The sequence below is a fragment of the Xiphophorus couchianus genome, chromosome 1 (assembly GCF_001444195.1).
Source record: "Xiphophorus couchianus chromosome 1, X_couchianus-1.0, whole genome shotgun sequence".
Taxonomy (NCBI): domain Eukaryota; kingdom Metazoa; phylum Chordata; class Actinopteri; order Cyprinodontiformes; family Poeciliidae; genus Xiphophorus; species Xiphophorus couchianus.
Genome location: NC_040228.1, coordinates 10,262,463 through 10,285,673, shown reverse-complemented (window position 1 = coordinate 10,285,673; position 23,211 = coordinate 10,262,463). Strand labels below are relative to the sequence as shown.

Below are 23,211 nucleotides of genomic sequence, written 5' to 3'. Positions count from 1 at the left end.
ATTATTACAGGAAATGTTTTTGGAGTGCACTATCAGCTGAATGTCTTAAAGTTGAACAAAACTCTGCCTTAAAGCTCTTCCCTATGTGAACTTTGCAACTTGCTCTGAAGTACACTTGCACAACACGGAGTTGTAGTTTTCTGTCATTTGCAAACTCAGCAGAGGTTTTAAGCAGCCAATTAGAAGGAACTTACAATGAATGATTAATTTAGAGGTCAGCCTGTAAGTTATTGACATTAACATTTATCCATGCATTCATTCTACCTAATGCAGTGCCTTCAAGAGTTCATTTTTGGCTTATGGCTATTTCTTTCGGTCAGCACTGTTTACATGAAGAAGGTTGACAAGAAGGAAATGTGGCCTGCTGCTTTGCAAAAAAAAATGACTCATCCCTGATTTCTTTGTCATTTGCATCCTAGGAGCCAGACTTTGTCTAATTTGCAGCTTTGGGCTGGATCCCTGCTCCTTTTCAGTCCAAAACATTATCGCTACTCATCTGTTATATAACATACCACAGCTGTATTTACACAACAAAAAACATCTTTCTTTAATTTGGATTTTAAGAACATTTCCTGTCACAAAGATGAGATGTGTACACATTTATTGAGTGGCCTTTATTAAAAATACCAAATGGCAACAGAGTTTTGACAGATTCAAAGCAATGAAACAGGACATATTTTCTTTTAGGAAACTTTAATCCTGTGGATGCAAGATACAAAGTAATAATAAACAAAGATTTTAACTCTTAAAGAGTACCTGACGTTAAATATACATTCATAATGTATGCGTACTCTCAGTTTAGTTCAACTCTGTCAAAAGTTGTTTCTGACCAGGGATTAGATTGCTGAAAATTTGTAGCTCGTGTGGCATTTTGGCCCACTGTTAAATCTCTTATATTGTTGAACAAACTTTAATGTTGGCCCATACTAACCTGAGAAAATGCCAAAAACAGTTTTCAAGTGATGATATCATTTATTAAGAAGAAAAACACAACCAACCCAACCCAAATTGGTGGTGGTTTTTTTCTTGGAGCAACACTTACTATTAAGCTGTTACACAACCGTATTATGCCAAATGGTTTTAAATCAGCCACATTAAACATGTTTGAGGTAATGTCACAGCACCTTAATAGTATTTCAATCTTTACTTTGACTGGGTTTCTCCAAAAATTACAATGAATCATTAAATTCAATGTAATTTAATGAATTTAAATTACAATGCTGTACTAAATTACAATAGTACAGCCATGGCAAATACTATTTCCCACGGCTGTACTATTCAGTAATTGTGTAAAACATAGAAAGAAATATGTACAGTATATGCTAGCAATTAGGTAAAATATTGTGCTGCTTTGTTAATCAAAATTACAATGCCATCCTAATTGCTGTTTGTGACCTTTGTAGAAAAGCAGAACAGCAGGCCAAACAGGCAAAGGAGTGCGAGGAGAAGCAGGAGCTGGAGCGACTACGGACCATGGGCTACGATGAGACCAAGCTGGCCCCCTGGCAGCGGCAGATCATTCTGAAGAAAGGGGACATAGCCAAAAAGTGAACTGGACCGTTTTCCCTGCAGCGTTCTGCGCCCTCGCACACTCGGTCCGAAATGTCTCCCTCCTCCATTCTTTAACCCCACGCCGAACGGACAGAGGTGAGGAGAGCTCGTCTCCACCCCCTCCTGAAACTCTGTTGTGTCACTCTTCGGGGCCCCGCAGTAACCGAGGCCCGCTTCTGCGGTTGCTGCCTGGCCACACAAGCTCTGAGACTCGGCTCGGGGAAACACAGCAGAGTTGATCCTACACCTCTTACTAAAAGTCTCATGGACACAAATGATTGTTTAGCAAAGCATTTCTGACATGCACTGACCCTCTTTTTTTCATTTTCTTTGCTAAGGCACTTGTTAAAGACCACTAAGACAAAATCACAGCTGGTGTATACTTACATTTCTACAAAACTGCTAATTATTGGATGATGTGTCACGTAGGAGATTTAAGTTTGTTGGTAGATGAAACAGATGACATATGAGGCTGTTGTTGCTAAGAAATTGTCTATTTTTCAGACTGTAATCGAAAGAGAAGTAGTTCAGATATATAATTTGTAATCAATAAGCACCCAATTAATAAGAACGAGCAGTGTCCCATCGATGTTTCGTCTTAGGCATAAGATTTAGTGTCAAGCTCACAGATGCACTTATTGTGCCGTTACAGGATAGTTCAGCTGTTTAAAGCCGAGGTTTTCTGAGAAGGTCATAAACAGTTGATATCTTACCTGCTTTAGATACCCATCTCATTCGCTTCATTTTGTATAAATCATGATTAGCTGGTCTAGGAGAAGGTACACTATTATACTTTAAATTATCATTACGTTTGGATTAAAAGGTTGTTTACACACAAATGAATGACTGAAGGTAGTGTGAGGCGCCCTGGGGTCCTCTGGGCCTGATGAAGCGCTTTACAATTACAGGCCATTAATTAAACAGGAAGCTGAGGTTGGAGGACGTGCGTTACCAATAATCTTCCTGCTGGAAATCCAACAGAAAATGTAAAGCATCTCTGGTGACATAAAAAGTAATTTTTTAAGGAAATGCTTTGCATGTTCCACGCAGTTCATTTCCGACAGGAAAATCTTTGATAGCAGACCACTTCCTACCTCTGTTTTCCCATGTAAATATTAATCAGATTCTGTTGAAATACCCACTCAATGCAAATAAATAGACATTAATCCCTGTGACTTCTGTGGGCAAGATATTCATTTCTTATGACCTCTTAGTAGAGCCTCCATTAAACCTGAATTATCCCTTTAATATTCTGCCAGTGTTTTGGCAGAAACTACCGCCGGTTGTTTCACTTATATTCCGCCTCAAAGCTAACAGTTTATTGATGTTCATTCGACAAGGTCATTTTCCAAAGAGTCTGGAATAATAATAAATAGTATAATTTTAAATTAACTGCTAGTAGCTCTTGTATCAGAAAAATAAAACCAAGCTCAATTTTATTAATATAATGTTTTAATGTGACCGGAATGTCAAACTACGTTGTTTAATCATGATTGTGAAATTTTTGTGAATCGCTGCATTATAAGAATCAAACATGTTTTTAATGTTTAATAACAAGGATACCAGAAATCTAAGATGGAAACCCATCTCCCCAAAAAATAAGACAAAGCGCTGCGATTTACAGCAGCTGTCTGATCCGAACCCATCCGCTTGTTTCTTGCCTCCGTCCCACTGAGCTGCAGGATGAATCTTTGATGAACAGATCTGCTTACACATCACAGAGTCCACAAGCGGGCTCACTAATGATAAACTACACTGCTAGCTAGCTGAGTTGATGTGCTTCAGCATGTTCAAAATTAACACTAACCAGTCGCATATATAAGATGAGGAAGACGTCTGAAAAAGTACTGTATGATTCACTTTTAGACATTCAGAGATCTTTTGTCCAGCCTGAGAACTATTTCATCATTTATTCCTTTCCAAATTTGAAACTACTTTTTTACAATCCATAAAACATTAGAACGGTGTTAATCTGTTTAAAGCAGTGGTTCCCAAAGTCTGGGTCAGGACCCCAATATGGGTCCTGAAACACCAAGTGTGTGGTCTTTAGATTATCTAAAGAACTTTAAGTTAAACTAAAAAAATAATTATTTGTTCCATTTTTTTTACCTTAAAAGTTATAATAAAAAAATAAAGATAAAATCTGTAGTTGTTAATGGATAAAAAATAGTGTAATAGTTAAGGCTGTTTTGTAGCTACACTCATTAAATGGGTCATTAGTTATGTTTGTGTATATCAAACAGCGATGCGATAATTGTGTGGGTTAGAAACTGAAAAAAAATGGGGTACACTGGTTTGAAGGTCATTAGAAAATAAATATTTTGAAATAGAGCTCTCATTGTTGCATTTACATTTAATGAATTTCTTTTCCCTTTTTGTAATCTCATCATTACAAATAATCTCTTTAATTCATCTGGTCGGGTTTGATTGATCATTTGGAAATATTCTCATCAGATGCCATATGATATTAAAATTTAAAATAATGTACGTCATTGCCATTTAATTTTCTATACATATATTAATATATGAACTCTGTACATAGTGACCCTTAGATTTTATTTTATTTTTTTGTCATTTTATTTTTTCCAGATTTCATGATATTACATGTCCCAGCCTCGCTTGGATGTAGAATGTTGGCTTCTTTTCTTGTCATAATAACTTCAGACTGATAAAAATGAGCAGAATAAACCTCAGATCATTTAAACGTAGCCTGTGTGTTTCCATTGATTTATTCCTCTGCTTGTTGAGATGTTTTTAAAATTTGTTCTGCAAATACATTTAGTTAAATTTATTGTTCTTACAAAGAAACAACAAAGTGCAAGAAAAGTAAAACGCTGCAACATAATTCATCCTCTTGGAACAAAAAAGTATCATCCAAATGCTTTTTACAACACTGTTTCTCACACCTACACTTTCATGCAAGTCTTTTGATTAAAGTATGAATAAATTTGCACATCTGATCCTAACTGTTGGTTGTACAGAAATTTTACTTGCACTACAAGATTCAGGTAATTCATGCAAAGTTAAGCTTTGCATGAATTAACTTTGCATTCATGCAAAGTTAGTTAGTTGCAAAATAATAATAATCAGACGTGTGCCATACTAGAAACCAATTTTTGGATAGTCAGCTACATTCTTGATGGAGAATTAATGTAAAATTAAATGTAAAGTTTAGCTGCTAGATGAGCTGTAGCTTCTAAATGTAAATCTAAACATCTAATCCTTTGCCAAAGAAGGCACAAAGCAAAGTTTGTGTGAATTAGAAACATGCAGTGACAAAGTAGGGACACCAGGTTCAAAAAATATCAGGGAATTACATACAAAAATAAATAATCCAATATATATCGCAGAGGTATCCAAAGAGTGGGCGTGTTTATTAAGATTATTGTTAGATTGAGTTTCTGCAGTGAAATCCTAAAACATAAAAAAAAAAATATGGAGTGTAGTACATGTTATTTAACACCAGGGGGTAACAAAGAGCCGTCTTTTTTACTAGTCAGGTGAGAACAGCAAACAAAAAATAGTATTGACATTTCAGAGGTTAAAGTTAAGACATATTAATGTTATATTTTTGAAATGAGAAATTAGAGTAACTGGAATGAAAGTCAAATTCCATTTTTTTTTTCTCTAAAGCGTAATCCTCATTGTTTGTCGTCAAGTTGCTGGCGGGTTGTCAAATAAGCTTCATCTAAGTTGTCGAAGTTGCTTCCTGTTGGACTTGTTATTAAGAAAAGCGTCGCTCAGCGGTAACTGATTGGCGCTCACCTGGAGTGACGTAAGCAGAAGAAAGGCAGAGGAGCGAAGGAGCAGCGCGGCGGAGGAATACAGCCGCGTATCTGCTCAGTCTGACCGCTACAGCGCCAGCAGCAGCACCGCCGCATGACACACGCTCAGCCGAATAACAGCTGGAGTTTGAGGTGCACCTCTCACAGGTAAAGACGCTTTGTTTTTAACTGCGTGTCAATCCGCATCTATTAACCAGGGGAATGTGAGGCGGACATTTTTTCCCCCTTGCCACAAACTAATCCGTCTGTGTCGCGACATTGAATTTGTAAAGTAAGTACTGCGAGTTAACAGGAATTTCGCATGAAGCTACTAGTTTATTTACTTTCAGGGTTAGTGCGGCATGAAAACTGCGCTCAGATCTAATTTCCAGCTGTATGGTTAAGCATGGCTGTCACAACATGTAAAGAGGTGGGTTGTCTACTTAATAATAGGTTTATGAATCAGTTCCTGGCTGAGCAGGCTGGAAACATTTATTAGAAACGGTGTGAGTTCATTTTCTTGTAACTTTAAGACAGTGGAAGGAGAAGTTTTATATGTGTGTGGGTTTTTTATGTGAGTGGGAGTGAGACATGAGTCACTGGTCAAGTCCCTTCATATGACTTTGTAACTTGTTTCCACTGAAAACTTGGTCAGATTTGAAAATGCCAGAAGGTCTCAGAAATTTAAGTTGAAGATTATTAATACATCTGTTGGTCCATACATTATTTCAGTGGCAATCCAGGTTTAATATCTTACATTTTGTTTTGCTTTTCTTATTTAGATTCCCCCTAATGCTGTAGGTGCTGAAGAACTGAGGAGACCCGCAGGAGGACACCATGTCCCACAGTGAGTCAGACAACTGCACGGACAGTAAGTCCCCTAAAATAGAGACCCTCTTCTCCACAGAACTTCATATATACGAGCCAGGAGATGAAGGCTACCAACCGAGAAGCCTGCGAACACTCCAGTCTGAAACAGCCACCCCACAGGAAGACGAGGTGGACAACCTGGTGGTACCGGAGCAGGTCATTCTGAGAACAGAGACTCCTGCAGCACAGAAGCCTGAGACCCAAAAGTTGATTCTGAGCACAGAGAGCCCTGCAGCAAAGAAGCTAGGTACCCACCAGCTGATTCCCAAGAGCTTAGCGGTGTCAAGCCGACCCAAGAATCGTCACCACACCACCGTGGTGACCTTCCCAGTGGGACGGGAGAATTCAAACAGCGAAAACCACAGCCGTCACTCAGCGCAGGGGCCAGAGGTTTCCTGGGACGACTATGACAGCGATGGAGACGGGTCTGCCTTCAGGAGGAACCGCAGGAACAAGTCATATCGGGCGGCGGTGACCAGCCTGGACATTGATGCCATGACATCCGAGACAGCACCTAAAACCACTCTGAAACCCGTTGATGAAAACCGAGAAAGCAGTCCTGGTCCTTCTCTCAGCAATAGACGCAAGGTAGAGACAGTCAACCAAAATGTTATGAATGAAACAGAAAATGCTTTTTTCCTCCTTATTTTTGCCACTAAGAAGTTCTTGTTAAAACTTAAATTCTAGCCACAACTTAACCCACTAGAGAAACTTTTTATTTACACTGTCTGTCAGCTTACTTTTACCCTAGCAAATGGGAGTTGGAGGTACTGATCTTCCAACAGTCTTGATATTTAAATACTTTTGCTTAGAGAAACTAAAAACTAATGTGACGTTTTATTGCGATTCGGACCAATTCGTCAATTTAGTTTCGCTCTACTCTTCAGTCACAGCCAGAGTCGTCAACAGCGCTTGTGATGATGTTGAATTTTTCATTTCTCACTGGACCAGAGATCCAGAGTTTGTGCACGATCTGGAAAAGTCTCTAATTTAAGTATTTTCCAGATCTAGGTTAGTACAGCCAGAAGTTTTTAGACGATACCCCCCATTGTCACAAGGGACGTATTCTTTAAACTCATGGTGAACTTTTGTAATTCTACTTTAAAATGAATTAAAATCTAAGTATAGAAGGTTTACATAACATGTGGAAACCATATGTATTCTAGCACAGATCTCTGAAACCTGTGCTAGAATAGATATCTATTCAAGTCTGTGACTAAAACCCATAATTCATGACTGAAATAAAGTCTGTGCTGCTGTGTCCACTCTAGCGATCCCTGGGCAGAAAGAGGAACCAGCGTGGATCATTCAAAGATGGTATGTCCACTCATGAGTCACTCTTGTCTGCTTTTTCTAATTCGGGTTCCCGGAAAACAAATAGATTGGGAAATAACTGAAATGTGACGTTTTTTTTGTGTGTAAAACTTGCTCATTGCAAACTTCCTTGAACAGAAAAACTTTCATGGCAATCTGAATTTGGGTTGCCATGAACCCAAATTCATGGGTTTTCAAATTCATGACTTTTCAAGTCTCTGAAAAGAGCTTGAGGCAGCACAGAGGGACAGAACTGGAAAACCGTTCCTGGCATGATAAACACTTGTTTAGTCCTGAGTGGTGGATACTTGACCTTTCCCTTCTGATTCTTCTTTGCTGATTTTAGGAGTTTTAAAAGGTTTTTCATTTTCTAATATACTTTTTGAGTCAGCTGCTCCAAACTAACCGAGACATGTCTCTAAAGAGCCTTCAGAACTGAATTTTATTAAACTGCACATGGCGTAAGTAAAAACATTAAGCTCCATTGTTGTTATTAGCCATCCTACAACTCGTGTTTTGACACTCGTGGCTGTGTTTTTGAAGTCCTTGAGACCTTATGGTTTTCTGCTGATGGCCGTTCCCTCCCCAGCGACACCATGCCTGTACCAGGAGATCAGAGAGCGCGGCCTGGACTCCACCCAGCAGGACGAGCTGCTGGAGGACTTTGTTGTGGTGGAGCCTCCAGCGGAGGACCACGGCATCGTGATGAAGAGCTATAAGCAAGCTCACCTCACCTGGAGCCAGTTACCTCAGGTGAACCTTCAGATTTGCAGAGTAAATCAAGTCGAGACTAAGAACTCTGATAAGAGCTTAACTTAATTACGCATTCTTCTACTTATCAGTGTTTCATATTTTTGCAGAAATGCAAAACAGGTTTGTTTTCTTGATGTCAGACTGTTAAAAATTTATATTTTGACTCGTATTAAAAGCACTTTTATTTGAAAAATCCAGGCAAACGGGCTGGGGATTCACGTCTGATTTCTGCTTGTGTCTTTTAAAGGTGCAAGAATCTGGTATTCTGTCAACAATCACACCTCAGGAGAGAAAGAGGCAAGAGGTGAGATTGTGTCTTAAGTATTTCCTGTACTGCCTGTCCTGCTGCACACAGCGGATGAATTTAGGTGTTACATATTTTCTTGTGCACAAGGCTCTAAAAGGGGACGCGTCATTGTCTCTAAAACGGTTAATTTAAACGTTTTTGATTTTTCTTTTTTACATCGTTCATATATGTAAAATTAGATAACATGAGTGAAACAAATTGCCGTGTTATATTTATTTCAGATTTTTGCAGATATGCATGGGCCAGTTACCAGCATCAAATCGTTTTATGATAACGTATTGTTTTTTTAAAAACGCAAAATTCTTCCCTCATTCTGTAATCAGAGACTTTTTAATGAGGTGTTTAAAGAACGTGTTAAAATGAACAGGTTTTTTTCCCAGAAATGTGGAGCCAATAGAGAGGAAAGCATCTTTATCCATCTGTTGCTGAGCACTGGTGTTCAGCTGGCTGCAAGCCGTTTGGAATTATTTCCAGTCACAAAATAATACACATAATACTTGTGTGAAAATTGTTTAAAGGTTTCGTTTTTGAGTTTAAAAATGTTAATTTTTAAACTGTGAGAAACATCTGGACTCCAGGCTTGTTTGAACCGGCTGACCGAAGCTGTAGATCGACCCAAAAATAAAACTCACAGTGGTAGCAATTGTTCATTTTCTTTTTAAAATGCACAGATTTGTAAAAACCGTACTTGTGGGAAATCTTGTCCGACTCTCGAGCGATATTTGCAGAGTGTCAGATTGATGTTAAAGCCAAAAATAACCGATTAGATCTGTTATCCTACATCTGCAGATAATGTCTGTTGACAGCAAGTTCAAACTTATTCTCGTGGTACCCAAGAAGCACAAAGAAACAGAAGTGGGTAGCCGGCGTTCAGGAAGCGTCTGAGTGAGAACTCAAAACACAACATTCCTCACTAAAGCAAAAGCCGAAACTGTCAATTTCAGCAACGTAAAACTTTGTGTGGGTGGATTTTTCTTTTTTGCAATGTGTCCTCTCCACTAGCCCAAGATGCTAATACCAAGGTCCATATTGTGTGCTGTGCTCTTGCTGAATAAAGCCACACCCTGCCTGTGTAATGGTGCTTTTACAGCCCTCTAAACAGGTGCTTGGTTTGCTGTTTGGGACCTTCAGTCGTCTCACGCGTCCTGTTTTTATGTTGTTTTTGTTAAAGAAATGTGCTCAAAAAGGGCAACCGTGCAAGTATTTCAACTTAAAAAAGTTTTGGCGCATTCCTTTGAGGTTTGAATGTCATTTGAGACAGAACATTAAAATGTCGTCTTTATGCCCTTTGGTCCTCTCCGAGCCACCTGACCTTTAGAAGTAGAAATGTTGACCAAGGTGTGTTAGGAGCATGTGATTTGTCTCCAAACAGTCTCTGTGAGCCAGAGTGCCCTGCAGCTATCTAGCAGCTAAACACCGTTTTGCCATGACCTGAAACATCCAAATGCAGAATATAAGGTTGCCTTTTCTTTAGGCGTTGAAACAGGAAGCTGAGAAAATTGCCAATCACGCAAAAAAAACAAAACAATTAAGTTGAAATGAAAGATTTATTGCAACATAATTTTGGTTTCACAACACTTGGTGTGTGTGTGGTTTGTTTTACAGGCCATTTTTGAAATTATCACCTCAGAGCACTCATACCTGCACAGCCTTGGCATCCTGGTACGTCACTTCAAGAACAGCGCAGCGTTGAAGAAAACGATGACGACGACGGAGCACCACCACCTCTTCTCCAACATATCCGTCATCCTCACAGCCAGCCAACGGTGGGTTGGTCTTCATATCGATTACTGTACTGCATAAGTGCTGTTAAAGACATACTGTTTTCTTCTGCTTCTCTTTTTTTATATATATATATAGTTTCTTCACACTTAAATATATCATTAAACAGATTTTAAGATCTCACAAAATAAAAAACACAACAGTTACAAAATACAGTTTAGAAAATGTGATTTAATATATTTAGAGAATACAAACCTACCTCGCCATATGTGAGAAACATTTCAAACTGAAACCTAATCAAGCCAATAAGCTTTTGTATTAACTGTTAGTGAGACTTTTACATTGCAGAACTTTTGGCCCGCTCCACTCAGTGGAACTGTTTCATTCAGTCACATTGAGAGGCTTTTGAGCACCAGCTGGTTTAATGTCATCCCACAGCATTGCAGTGGGATTTTCGGAGCAGAGTTTGACTCTGTAAATCCAGAACCTTCCTTTCTTTCTGAGGCATTCAGAAGGGGACTCTCCTGGCATGTTTGAGATTATTTTCCAGCAGTGTAACCCCAGAGAACTTGACCTTGAATTCATGAAGTGATGGCGGCAGACTCTCTTTAAGGATTCTCTGCTAGGCAGCAGACTTTCTACTGGTTATGCCAGTAGTCGTCTGGTACCTGAAGCAGCAAAGCAGTTTGTATTAGTTTTATGCCGGATGTAACAATAAGCACACAATCCAGAAAGTTCCACTTTTGCCTTTTTTTTTAGACCCTAAAGCCTACTTCTTATTAGATTTCTTGATCCTACACCAATGAGGTCTAGGTGTGGCTGATGAAGTTGAACCAAAACATGTAGTTTATCATAATTAATGTATGATTTAATTGAGAGAGGTGATTATATTACTACATACAGTAGGCCTACGATGGTTTGGACGGCTCTTATTGCTTAGAAAACTGATAAGTTGATTTACTGAAACATTTTTGATTTGGCAGCGAGAAAAAAAAATCTGAGGAATTTGTAAGGGAGCAATTACGTTGTGATGCAGAATATTTGAAAATGAAGTTGAAGTAGCCGTCAGTTCTCAATGTTCATCAGCGTTCGGATGGCCTGATAAGAAAGTGAGAAACAATAGACCCAGCGAATCATGCACCATTCACTGAGTGATTTTTATGTTCTCAGCTGAGGATATTGTACCAAGATAAAAGGAAAAATTTAAAAAAACGGTTGATTTGAAGTTTCAGGAAAAGTATTTGCCCTCAGCGTGTCTTTAGTATCCTGTAGGCTCCATTAGCGTGTTCAGACACGCTGGCCAAACTAGTTCTGCCGCTCTCACTGGTACTCCTGAGCTTTGAAATGATGATGTTTACACTGGCATGCTTTGTTTGTTGTTTCGTACTTCAAGTTGAATAAGAGTAGAAATTCAGAACATTGTTGTGAATGAGAAGAGAAATACATTTTCTCCTATTTACGCCCTAAAGAGTAGAGCGAAACCAAAGAACAGAATACCTTGGAAGCATCTATGGGGATAAATTAGAGAGACTTCCAGTTTCTGTGTGGGAAACTGTCGAGTAGCTGGGTCCTCGGGTGGGGCTGTTTTTGTCTTGGTGTCATTTTACACATTTTTGTTAGAAGGGACAAGACTGAGAGTTCTGTCTGTTTTTTTAGAAAGCCTTTAACAGATTGTGATTCTGTAAATCTTTTAGTCTTTATTGATGTATCGCAACAACTGTCAAAAACTGTTGTGACCAATGTCATCCCAGCCGTAGCAACAGTACGAGCTTTAGTTGCTAGCTATTCTTTCAAACCAATGTATGTAATATTAAACCTTGAGTTACACAATACATGTTGAGGTTTATAAAGTTTATAACACACCTTGAACTCTTTTACATTTTATGTGCAATTGTGAATGTCAGTGTGTTTTATTTGGAATTTATGTGATTTAAAAATTTAAAAAAGTAGTGCATAGCTGTGCAAAGAAAGGAACATGGTTCATGGTTTTCATATTTTAAAATATATCTACATCACTTTCAGGCTTATCGTTGATTCTGAATTTAACATGGTTATGTTTTTGATCCATGGTAGCTTCAGCTCTATCAAGACTTTCTCGTCCTCCAGCAGTTTTAGTCCCAGGACTGGCTTCATCCATCTTCTCATAAGCTCAGATCCGGGATGGTGCGTTCAGGGTGATCGGCTGCGTCAGTAACATTTTGGTCTGATCCGAGCACCTTCTCCCACATGCTTTCTGTCTCGCCCTCATGGAAGATGACCATATCCTCCTAAACTTGACTTTTGCAAGACATCCTTTGCTCAACACCCAAACCACAGGTCTCCTAGTAACTCATGTAGGCCCTGAAATTTAGATCTAGAAGTGACCAAACCATTAGGAATAAAACTGCTGTGTCATCTGCTCTGCTGATTTGTCTGTAGAAGAACCGAACTTCATTTTTGCCTCAACATTAACCTGCCTCTTTTACGAATTTTAGCTTCTTTACGGATCTTGAACAACGTCACAATGAGCAGCTGGTAATCCGGGACATCAGCGACATTGTTAAGAACCACGCAGCACACCACTTCGCTCCTTACATCGTCTACTGCTCCAACGAGACCTTTCAGCAGAGGACGCTCCAGAAGCTGCTGTGAGTGGCGGAACAACCTCGAATAAGCCAATGACTTCATGCAGCGGCGCATGAATTTGAGCTGAACTTAATTTTCGTTTTTCATTTTTGTGTTTCACAGGAATAATAACTCTACGTTCAAAGACACCCTGAAAGAAATTGAGAGAAATAGTGAATGTGGAGGCCTTCCCATGTTCTCGTTTCTCATCCTGCCCATGCAGCGTGTGACCAGACTACCACTTCTGCTTGATGTCAGTTCGGTCTTTACTTTTGTCGTAATTCTCTAAAACAAGAATTACTGTGCTCTTCTTTTTTATTAGCAGTAGAGCACAAGAAAAAAATACAAAAAAAAACGTAACATGGATGTTAAGTTATGTATAAAAACCATAAAATTAATTTTTTTGTGTGTGAGAAGAAATGATCAACTATACATACAGTACAATTACAAGATTTTTGCACACATTGGTGATGCATTTCTGTTGACAATTCTTGAATCCTTCAATGAACAAAACGTTTTGCATGTTTGTGCATACACTCTTTCTGCACTGATGAAAATTCACTCACTTCAGGCTGAAAAATGCCAAGATATTTTTATTATTATTTATTTAGCCACAGTCAGGTTGGTTTGGATCATATTTCCCCGTATAATAAATGTAATTATCATTTGAAAACTGTTTTTTTGTATTTATCTATGTTACCTTAGATATCATTTTTTGGGGGGACTATTTCTGTCATTTTTTCTAATAACCCAAATTTTGGGAAAGGACATCTAAGTTTTTGTATTCCACTGTAACATATGTAATTTGACTATGAAGCATTTTATTTATTTTCTTCTGTTTGTGTGCTTGTTCATCCTCAGACAATCTGTCAGAAAACTCAGGACCAGACGGCGGAGTACTTTGCTGCCGTTTGGGCGCTGAAGGCCATGAGCAAGGTTCGCATGCTAAACCAATTCAAAGAGCCACCGGGTCCACGCAGGTTTATCCGTTTTGACAGGATTCTGATCACTGTTTGTGCTACAATTATCGTGTGAACAGTTGGTCACTGAATGCAACGACGGAGCAAGGCGGATGGAGAGGACGGAGCAGATGTACACCATCCAAAAACAGATGGAGTTTGGAAAAATAAAGGTCGGACGTTCAGCCATCACTGTGTTGTGAGCAGCTCGATTCGGATAAGTGTATCCATCGTCGTCTTGTCCTCGCAGCCATTTCCCCTGGTGTCAGCATCGCGATGGTTGAAGAAGCGCGGCGAGCTGGCCGTCTCCAGCGAAGAGCTCAGCTTGTGGAGGGCTTTCACCAACAGGAGCTACTACCTGTTCCTCTTCAACGACGTGCTGATCGTCACCAAAAAGAAGTCGTGAGTGGCAGTCTTTTACAAACACAAAGCGTCTTCGAACCAACACTCGTAATATTATTAGCATACATTTGGAAACTGAGTCGGAAGGTGTAAAAAGCTTTTCCAGCAGCCGAGAAAACACAAATCACAAATTTACGTTAAAATCCTAAACATTCATCTATTTTGTCTGAATTATGAGTGCTGTTCCTACAAAAAGTAGCAGAATATGTGAAGTGAGTTTAAAAATTATTTTACATAAAAAAATACAATAAAATCACAGAAGTATGACATGAATTTGATGCCCCTAATTGAAATCCTGTGGAACCAATTCATCTAAGTAGTTTACAAAGTTGAGCTGAGTGTAATCTGGCCTCAGCATAAACACATCTATTGTTGATAGGATAGGTTACTATTAGCGATGTGCTGCACAACTCTGCCCCTTTGTCACAAACTAAATACAAGATGAGTGAAAAGATGCTTTGGTGAGACCAAAATTGTCCACCTTTTTGGCCAACAGGCTGAGCGCAAAATAAACTGAGCTAAATGGACATGGAGCCACAGCTTCACTTGAGTATTTTAGATCAAAACAAGCGTGTTAGAATGGCCTACTTAAAGTCCAGTCAAATCTGACTGCAAATTTGTGAGAAGACAAATGCTGTCCATCCTTTCTGATTGAGCTTGAGCTTTCTGGAAAAGACAAATGGGCAAAAGTGTCTCTCTAAAAGTCCAGAGTTGGTGCATCAAACACCTGGAAGGGATGCATAAAACTGTGCACTATTTCAGAAACTTTTTCTTTTTGCTTTTTATAATTTAGCTTAATTATGTTGGTAAAATCAAAGGAAAGCACATTGAAGTTCAGATTGTAGCAGGACAAAATGTGTAAAAAGCAGAATAAGCACTTGTTAGCTCTGTGTCCCACAAAGTGTGGATTTATGAAAAATACACTTTGGTATTTTTTTTTTTTTTTGTATCAGAAATTGACTCTTATCACACCAAACTACAAAAAAGTGGAACATATGGAGCAACTAAAGGCAACATTTTAAAGCTGATAGTCTTCCGTGGATGTTTTGGTTGTCTTGGTCCCCTGTGGCGAGTTGAACAGTTCCAGCTGCTTCCAGGGAACATCGGGAAAGAGGAGAGTAAAGGGACAGGGAAAGGAGTGCGTGCATACCTCAGATTCTTTATTCCTGCATTCAGCTTGTCAGCTTGACTGACTTCAGCTGTCTGTTTTGAATTAGGGAGGGAGAAAACAATGTGAGCTCAGACAAAGAAATTGCCCACAACACTGCAGTCATTAAAATGTCTTTAAGTCATCTCTGTGACATCTGTGTTCAGGAGGGAAAAATGTACAAGTCAAGGCTTTTTAGGAGAGTCGAGAAAAATGTTGCTTGCGCCACGCTGTGTCCTGTCTGACGTTACTGTTTTGCAGTGAGGAGAGCTTCGTGGTGTTGGACTACGCCACTCTGGATAACGTCCAGGTTGAGTTTGGGGAAGACGCCGATGTACGGACGTCGCCCAGCAAAAGCAACTCCAACTACCTTTCCTTTAAACTGCAGATGAGCAAGAACAGCGAGGGGAAATTAGAGCAGATCTCTCTGGTGGCTGACTCCAGGTACTGCAACCCTTATGATTTCTTCAACTCCTGCTGATAACCAAACTTTGGCGGAGGGCCTTCTGAAATTAAGGCCATCGTTTTATCCTAGAATGATTATCCACAGATCTACAGAGTGAATAATACCGATAATATCAGCTGAACAATTCCTTATACATGTCCACTTGTATTTCTTAGAAGCCACATATTTTGTCTTTGGCTCCCTCTGTTGACAACATAGTAGCTGCAGTTCGAGATAGTGTAACATCTGTGGTTCTTTTTTACGAGAAACAGACTTCATTGTTATTCCTGCGCTCTCTTTTGCCAAGGGTGGACCGGGCACGATGGATCACTGCTCTTAAAGAGCAGAAGCAAGAAGGGGTCTTCACTTGCACAGATGGTAAGAATACATGCTTTGATTACAGATGGGAATTTTAATATATAAATATACTTTCCAAGGAATCCGTGTGAAGTTTCAGCAGATGATTAGTCTGTTGTTATGCAGATTATGAACCCCTTAAATCCTAAACAGATGGGTAATATGCTTTGCCTCATGGAAAGAAAAAAAAAAGAGTTGCATTCATAGCAAAATGATTGTTACTCAGTTCCACTTCTCCCAAGCTCTCCGCTCCAGCATTACGTCTGCTCCCAGTGGTTTTGGTGTTGGTCCTTTTATTAATATGTATTCATTTTAACGGGATGCTTTTATTATATCATTTCAATGCTGTTAATGTTTTATGGCTGTCACAGTGACACTATTTCATCTTTGAAACATTCTTCCCTACTTAAAAAAAGATTACAATTAAAGATTAAAAACTATTACACTAGACTATTATGAAGGAAAAAAATAATGCATAAATGTTTGGCTATGGTCGAAAAGAAAAACTAATGAGATGCTTTGTAGAGTTGCTCTTTTTAGTTTCCAAGGATTTCCCAGCTGCTCACACTGCTAAAGGTGTCAATACAATTTATTGACCAGAGCATCACTGTGGATATCAAAAAAAAAATTAAAATACTGGACTAACTTAAACCCAAATGGTGCCAAGAAGAAACGAACTTCAAACAACTGAAAGCTACTATTAAAAGGAGCTGATTCTCTCTGATGTCCTCCATTAATGCAGTAATTCATTCATAAGAAGCTTCAATGTATTAAGTGCATATATATAAATATATATGCATATATGGACATATGTTTCATTAGTGTGACATTACTGTATTTAAAATCCTTGTTTATTTAGTTATCTAAATTACCCCATATAAATCCTGAAAGAATCTATAAAATACACTTGTTTCACTTTTTCAATTAAATTGCAATAGAAATGCACCTGCTAAATTGATTCACCATCAATCAATGAGTCATTTATCTCATAACGGCTGACATTCCTGTTCAACGGGAATGTGTTTCAGGTTTGCCGCAGTATGAAGTCACCAAAACGCACATGCCTAAAGAACCAGACGAACTCGGCCTGCGACAGGCGGAGGTCGTCATTGTTCTCCAAAAGGAAGAAGGTGAGGCCGTTGCAGCTGGGCTCGGTCTTTACGTCGCCTTCCGCTCGTGTCTTTTGAAATGAACACAAACATCTTGATTTGCCTAGAGTGGTGCTATGGGGAGAGGATGCGGGACGGAGAGAGAGGCTGGTTTCCTGCCAACTGCGCCACGGAGATCACAGATCCCACCGCCATGGAGAGCAACGTGCAACGAATGAAGCGTTTGCGTAAGGAGACCAACGTCTGAAGCGGCTGCAGCACGCCACTGGAATAAGACGCTGTTGAAGGCTAACACACACATACACTGCACTGCTGACGAGTTACTCTAAGCCCTGGAAGTCCATTATCACAGACATTCTGTTCCCTACGTAGCATAATGTGCAAACACCGACCTCACACGAGATGTTGGGGTTTGTTCCTCCATTTTTCTGACATTTCTTCAAATGGTGCCAAATGTGGTTGAGTATAAAGGAATGAAGACAAGGTCAGATCTTACAAAACGTGACACTCAAATTTAAACATCTACTTCATGCTGTAAAAAAAAAAAAAAAAAAATCTGATAATGTTCATAGCCTGTATACTTGTGAAAAATAAAGAGACTCCAAACAGTTTTCCTGGTTTCTGAAGATTTATTTGAGCTTGCATTTTGTTAAAATGTCTGAATACATAAAAAGTTATTTAAAAATGTCAAACTGACCAGATATCAAATTTCATTTTTTTTTTTCATCTTTAAAAACCATTTGGTGTAAAAACTTAGGACATATTTAGAAAAACATTTGTTGTTTCCCCAAACTGTTTTGTAGCTGTCACATAAAAATAATGGGAAAAGAAAACACAAGTCTGCATAGATTCTGCAGGCAATCAGTGGTAATCTGGTCAAATGCATGGTGCAAGCTTGTGACGGTCTTAGAGTCAAATCTTTATTGCTCAGATCTTGGTTGATGTTTCTTCTTGTTGACAAACAAAAAACTGTAAAATAAAAAAACAAGAACAGGAGGCAGAAACTGAGTCCAACAAGGGCTGCACAAACATTCAACATGGTTGACAAATGTGTCAAGTGGAGAAAAAAATTAGAAAAAGAAAAGAAAACTCACCCGGACGATGGTACAAGATGGTAGGTGCCGGTGTGCAGGTCTTTTCCTACTCAGCCCCACCCTGCTGGGCCTCGGGAGCGGACGTTTTCTCTGCAGATGGGTCACCTCCTGTCTTGGCCTCTTTGTTTTCCTGGCCGGGTTTGCCACCGGTCTGTTGGCGTCTGCGGCGGTAGTTGTAGTTACGACGGTAGCGCCGCTGGCGGGGCTGTTGATTCTGGCCTCCTTCGCCGCCCTGATTCTCCTTGTCTTCCTCGCTGTCCCGCACTGGTCTGGGACGGGGGGGACCCCTAGGTTGCGCAAGACAAAGTTAAATGTCAAGTAGAAAACCCCCCCCCAAAAAAACAACACCACACAGTTACACGAACAGCATGCAGTTCTAGAGACATGTACAACACACAGCAAGCAATTTCTGACGATAATGTCGCTTTTCTGGTGACGTGCGTCGTTTACTGGCAGCTTATGTGAGATTCTTTAATGTCATTTTTTTTGTTAGTGCAATCAAACTTAACACCAGCACATGCAAAGCGTTTCAATCCTGTTACCACCATCCTCTGCCAATAAAGCCCACATGCAAACCTTGGTCTGAACCTTGGTCGGAAGCCTCTGTAGTAGTTCTGCCTCACTGGTTTGTTGCCCTGGTCTGGACCTCCCTGGCCTTCGTCACCCTCACCTCCCTGAGGGGCACAAAGAAGAAACCGAAACAAAACAAAAAAATCCTTCAGAACTTTCAGAGGAGAACATGGTGACTTTGTAATGAAAATGTGGAACTTTGTGTCATATCAATTTTGCGGAAATGTAGGGCCTATTTGAGAGCATCCAAGACCCCCGATACACCAAGATTTGTTGATCACAACCACGTGATTGTTAAAGAGGAGAGGGTGGAACAAAAATCAGGAGTTCAGACTTAAATTATTGATCAACTGGGTGCCTGCTTCAGGAGAGTAGCCCTCTGGCGGCGTACCTCAGTCATCTCTCCGCGTGGTGCGTTGGTGTACGGGGGCCGACGGCCGTAGCGTCTACGTACAAAGTATGGCGGGTAGCGCCGTCTGCCAGGGTAACCTGGTCTGCGCTGCTGTTGCTGCGAGTCTCCTTCGGGGGCGTTCTCTCCCCCCTCTCTGCTCTTGTCGCGTCCTCCGCTGCCGGGCTCGCCTTCGTCGCTCTGGTAGTTCTCTGGGTAGTCTCCGCCGCGGGGAGGGCCCCTCCTTCGTGGATAGCGCCGATAGCGATTCCGGTCTGCAGCGTACTTGCTTCCCTGGACTGCGACACCTCCTGGGCCAGTGACGTTAGCTGCCTCTGCTCCCTGGATACATTGGGACACATTTTTTCAGTGATGTGATGCTTTTTTTTCTATAAGCAAAGGTATCAACTCTACATTTTATAGAGAAATAAATAAATCAAAGAAAAGGTTACCTTTTCTCCCTCAACTACGTCAAATTCCACAGTTTCTCCATCTCCCACACTGCGGAGATATTTCCTCGGGTTGTTCTTCTTAATGGCCGTCTAAAAAAATAAAGAGCTTGGATGAGAACTTTGTGTAACTGTGAATATATATGTATATATCTATATTTTTTTAAAGGTAGAAATAAAGAAGCTAAAACATACCTGGTGTACAAAGACATCCTCCTTTGTATCATTCCTAAACAAAACAAAACAAAAATCATAGAAGTTAGTGTCCTGTTGAGCCACACAATGCAATGTCTCTGTAAACGGACTTGAACTAAGCCAGCAAGGATTAATGTAGTACTGTAGGTGGCGACAGTATGGACACAAGCAGAAAACATAATCTGGTCAGCTCTGTGAGCAAAGCAAAACTCTAATAGGATTGAGAACAATCTTTCAGCCACTCGTAGGCATTATATTAGAAATCTCTTGGAAGAACGGGTGGGTGGGTGCGGGCGGCTCTCGCTTACCTATTGATGAAACCATATCCATTCCTGACGTTGAACCATTTGACGGTACCCAAGACTTTTGTTGCTGCAGGGAAATTAAAAACAATCTAGATTATTAGACAGCCTGATCTTCTTCTGGCACAGAGTTAAAATACACCTGCTACTTATTGAGTCCAATTAAAACATTTTGATAACAGGTGACTGACTTATGAACAAACCTAACCAAGGCCATGCATTATGTGAACGTTATATTTAACTCCCAACTGCCATTCTTATTATAGACCTGGATGCTTGGGAATATCCGGCACCAGCTGCTCTTGGAGTGAGGCATGAGCCTAAGTTTGTAGAGGGAGAACCCAACATGTGTTCATTTAAGGATGTAATATTATACACACCTTAGTTATGGGCTGTTTAGTGAAGCATTTCAGTGACAGACTAATACTAACAGCCATGATCGCCAAGTGTTGACCAGTGTTACACAAGAGCAGCCACGTTTCAAAAAGCAGAATATCTACTTTCACTTCTCTTCCCCCCTCCATAGCTAACATTTTATATATCCAGATCTTTACCACTAAAATAGACTTTTAAGAATAATTTATTCTATCAAAAATAGATCCTCCACCTCCCCTCCCAGCTGCTTATAAATATAAGACTGGATAACTCGCCTTCAAATGTTACCGATTTAGTCTAATCTCTTGCCTATTTACATTTTATGGGCTAAGGAGGACCATATATGGAACATACACACTTATTTATGTGTTTAATGGTGTCTAATAAAATATATTCAAAATGGTCCCGGAACATTTTCTATTGAGTCAAGTATAAAAAATCTTATATCTTCCTAAACATTGCCTTGGGTTTAAAAGTATTGTCAGGGTGCCTATATTAAAAGAGTGTGCGCTTTTATTTATTTTTGTTCTGGTCCACATGAAAATGATCAAATCTTTACATCTACTTTACATTTCCTCCAGTCTAGTCGTGTTCACTCGCACATTATTGTTTAATTGTTTGGTCTGCCGTCGCCGAGCTAACGTACCCTTCTTGTTTAACCTGATCTAAACACAACCCAGGATCTGAGTGGTCACACGTGGTAGAACCGTACCCGGATGTGTTAGCATAGCAATGTAGCTGAAAGAGGCTTTGAACCATGTGGCTGGAGTTGAGCCAGCAAACAGAAACTAACATAACAAGCAAGGCAACTTATATTTGGGCCGACTTTTTATTTAACAGGTAATAAAAGCGACTCGATATGTTACGCTGGTTTGAACGAAAACACCACCAAAGGGGGAAATAAGTGGAAACCCACGGCGGACATCTTTTGGGGGTGGCCTTTAAAGCCTAGAAGGTAGCTGCTATTAGCCGGCTAGGCTAGGGATAGCATCTTTAGCTCGGGTGATGAAGTATGTAGGCCAGACTGGTAGCGCAGAAAATCGACCTAAAATGACATGACCGTTGACATATATACATATTTATATACGTTAGTAAACTGCTGTTAATCTGGCATTCTGACCAGTTGGAAGGAACAAATTTTTGTGTCGTGAATATTTTTGGATAAAATAATTCAAAGTGAAACCAGCAGGCTGTTTTTCGAGTGAACAAAGGGATGGTTAAGCAGCTAACATTACTAGCCTGTGTAGTCGATGTGAAATAATAAACACAAGCTGGCAAAATTTACTTGTAATTATCTGCAGCCGTTAAGCGTCAACCTCCGGGCCGTTAGCCCGCAGAACCTAACGTCTGCGAACCGTGTTTCCGTTTCCACATGAACACGTTGAGCTCTGGTAACGGCTACAAACGTTTCCCAACGACCGTCCATGTGACGGCCGACTGGATGGACGAGTCTGCCGAGCGGATATCTGACGCAGGGAGGCCGACGAATGCACGGCTCGGATCCTCGAACTAAAGCGACGAGCTCTCGGACAACTGACAGTCCTCTGAAAAATGTTGCAACAGATATGTGTCAAACGGCTAGTTTCAGAACTCGGAAAAGATTTTCATAAAAAAAAATAAAGCTACGGCAAATGTAACTCTTAAATCTCCCCCGACACTGACGCTCGGCTACTACACGAAAAATATTTTTGACATCGCCGAAGAGGAAAATACAAAGACTAATATGATGCCAACATTCTAAATAAAACAGGAAAAGTAGAAAACGGTGGTTATGTTCGTTACATTTCTGACCATTCTGTTCGGTACCGAGGAACTTAACGTTTATGTCCCATTAACGTTACATTTAACGGCAGTCTGTAGTGGTGACAGTGGGGATCGCCCTACTGTAACAGAATCCACGTTAGCAGCCTAGTTAGCTCCACTAGCTTTGGCAGCCTTACCGATGACCTTCTTATCCCCCGCTGAAGCTGCGGCTGCCGGACTGGATGGGCTCTCCACATCCGCAGCAGGCTGCGGAGGTTGTTGTTGTGTCTCGGCCTCGCTGCTCATGCTTACTACTCGTTGGTAATGGCTTCAGCCGGCGGCGGCTCTCTGCTATTTTTCCCGGTACTAGATGGTAACCTGGGCCGGCGGTGGTGGGGGCTTACTGCCTTCGGGCTCTCAGCTTTCCTCTTTCCGCTCCCGTTGCCGATCGAACTGGGCAGAACGTGTAGATGTGCCGGGGAATGATCACCGTGGAAGTCCCGCCCAACTCTTCCTCTGATTGGCTGGAATGTGTGACGACTAACATAAAGTGTTTTTAATTGGCTAGTACAACTGTCATGAAAGGGTTTCCTAAAAGGAGATTATACTTGAAAGTTTTCCAACACTCCCTACATATACAAATCAGGTAAGGATGGCAATAAGGAAGTGTCTGTCAGGTAGTTTTGCAGCGTTGTTTATACGTGGTACAATAATTGCCCAAACTCTTAAACTCTTGGGATTAAGTGAAGCTACTAACCACATTTAGAAACAGTACAAAACCAGACATTGCA

At 40.3% G+C, this 23,211-nt stretch overlaps 3 protein-coding genes across 11 annotated transcripts in view; 2 read left to right on the top strand and 1 right to left on the bottom strand.

Annotated features, from left to right (window-relative positions):
* The window catches only part of espn (espin), a 51,261-nt gene extending 47,002 nt beyond the window's left edge, over positions 1 to 4,259 (top strand). For all 4 annotated transcript variants that reach the window (XM_028024128.1, XM_028024120.1, XM_028024140.1 and 1 more), the window contains one exon: positions 1,404 to 4,259. In XM_028024128.1, the coding sequence (XP_027879929.1) occupies positions 1,404 to 1,551 (148 nt within the window). In that variant the 3' untranslated portion in view covers positions 1,552 to 4,259. The remainder of the gene's footprint in view (positions 1 to 1,403) is intronic.
* A 1,086-nt stretch (positions 4,260 to 5,345) lies between these two features.
* On the top strand, positions 5,346 to 17,915 carry arhgef16 (Rho guanine nucleotide exchange factor (GEF) 16). 3 transcript variants are annotated; one of them, XM_028023470.1, is made up of 15 exons: positions 5,346 to 5,483; positions 6,098 to 6,773; positions 7,457 to 7,502; positions 8,089 to 8,252; positions 8,500 to 8,556; positions 10,165 to 10,325; positions 12,756 to 12,908; positions 13,009 to 13,138; positions 13,747 to 13,821; positions 13,925 to 14,017; positions 14,095 to 14,246; positions 15,655 to 15,837; positions 16,146 to 16,216; positions 17,224 to 17,325; positions 17,412 to 17,915. In XM_028023470.1, exons 2-15 carry the CDS (start codon positions 6,153 to 6,155, stop codon positions 17,549 to 17,551), a joined length of 2,148 nt encoding a protein of 715 aa, XP_027879271.1. In that variant the 5' UTR covers positions 5,346 to 5,483; positions 6,098 to 6,152; the 3' UTR covers positions 17,552 to 17,915. The 3 variants fall into 3 exon arrangements, with proteins under 3 accessions (XP_027879271.1, XP_027879281.1, XP_027879291.1); XM_028023480.1 differs by having other exon boundaries at positions 5,479 to 5,607; XM_028023490.1 differs by lacking the exon at positions 5,346 to 5,483 and adding an exon at positions 5,634 to 5,745.
* ybx1 (Y box binding protein 1) lies at positions 17,914 to 22,897 on the bottom strand. 4 transcript variants are annotated; one of them, XM_028023514.1, is made up of 8 exons: positions 22,618 to 22,897; positions 20,309 to 20,372; positions 20,001 to 20,034; positions 19,809 to 19,898; positions 19,360 to 19,698; positions 18,975 to 19,072; positions 18,399 to 18,685; positions 17,914 to 18,273 (listed from the first exon to the last, which is right to left on the bottom strand). In XM_028023514.1, exons 1-7 carry the CDS (start codon positions 22,724 to 22,726, stop codon positions 18,445 to 18,447), a joined length of 975 nt encoding a protein of 324 aa, XP_027879315.1. In that variant the 5' UTR covers positions 22,727 to 22,897; the 3' UTR covers positions 17,914 to 18,273; positions 18,399 to 18,444. The 4 variants fall into 4 exon arrangements, with proteins under 4 accessions (XP_027879315.1, XP_027879324.1, XP_027879330.1 ...); XM_028023523.1 differs by having other exon boundaries at positions 18,987 to 19,072; positions 22,618 to 22,896; XM_028023529.1 differs by having other exon boundaries at positions 19,423 to 19,698; positions 22,618 to 22,896.
* Positions 22,898 to 23,211: the final 314 nt, after the last annotated feature.

Coding starts and splice junctions, on each gene's coding strand:
- arhgef16 (XM_028023470.1), top strand. CDS start 6,153: ATGTCCCACAGTGAGTCAGACAACTGCACGGACAGTAAGTCCCCTAAA. Junction 8,253..8,499: donor CCTGGAGCCAGTTACCTCAG/GTGAACCTTCAG, acceptor TGTCTTTTAAAG/GTGCAAGAATCTGGTATTCT. Junction 14,018..14,094: donor TGGAGTTTGGAAAAATAAAG/GTCGGACGTTCA, acceptor TTGTCCTCGCAG/CCATTTCCCCTGGTGTCAGC.
- ybx1 (XM_028023514.1), bottom strand. CDS start 22,726: ATGAGCAGCGAGGCCGAGACACAACAACAACCTCCGCAGCCTGCTGCG. Junction 20,373..22,617: donor GGGGGATAAGAAGGTCATCG/GTAAGGCTGCCA, acceptor ATTTCCCTGCAG/CAACAAAAGTCTTGGGTACC. Junction 19,699..19,808: donor ACGTAGTTGAGGGAGAAAAG/GTAACCTTTTCT, acceptor CAATGTATCCAG/GGAGCAGAGGCAGCTAACGT.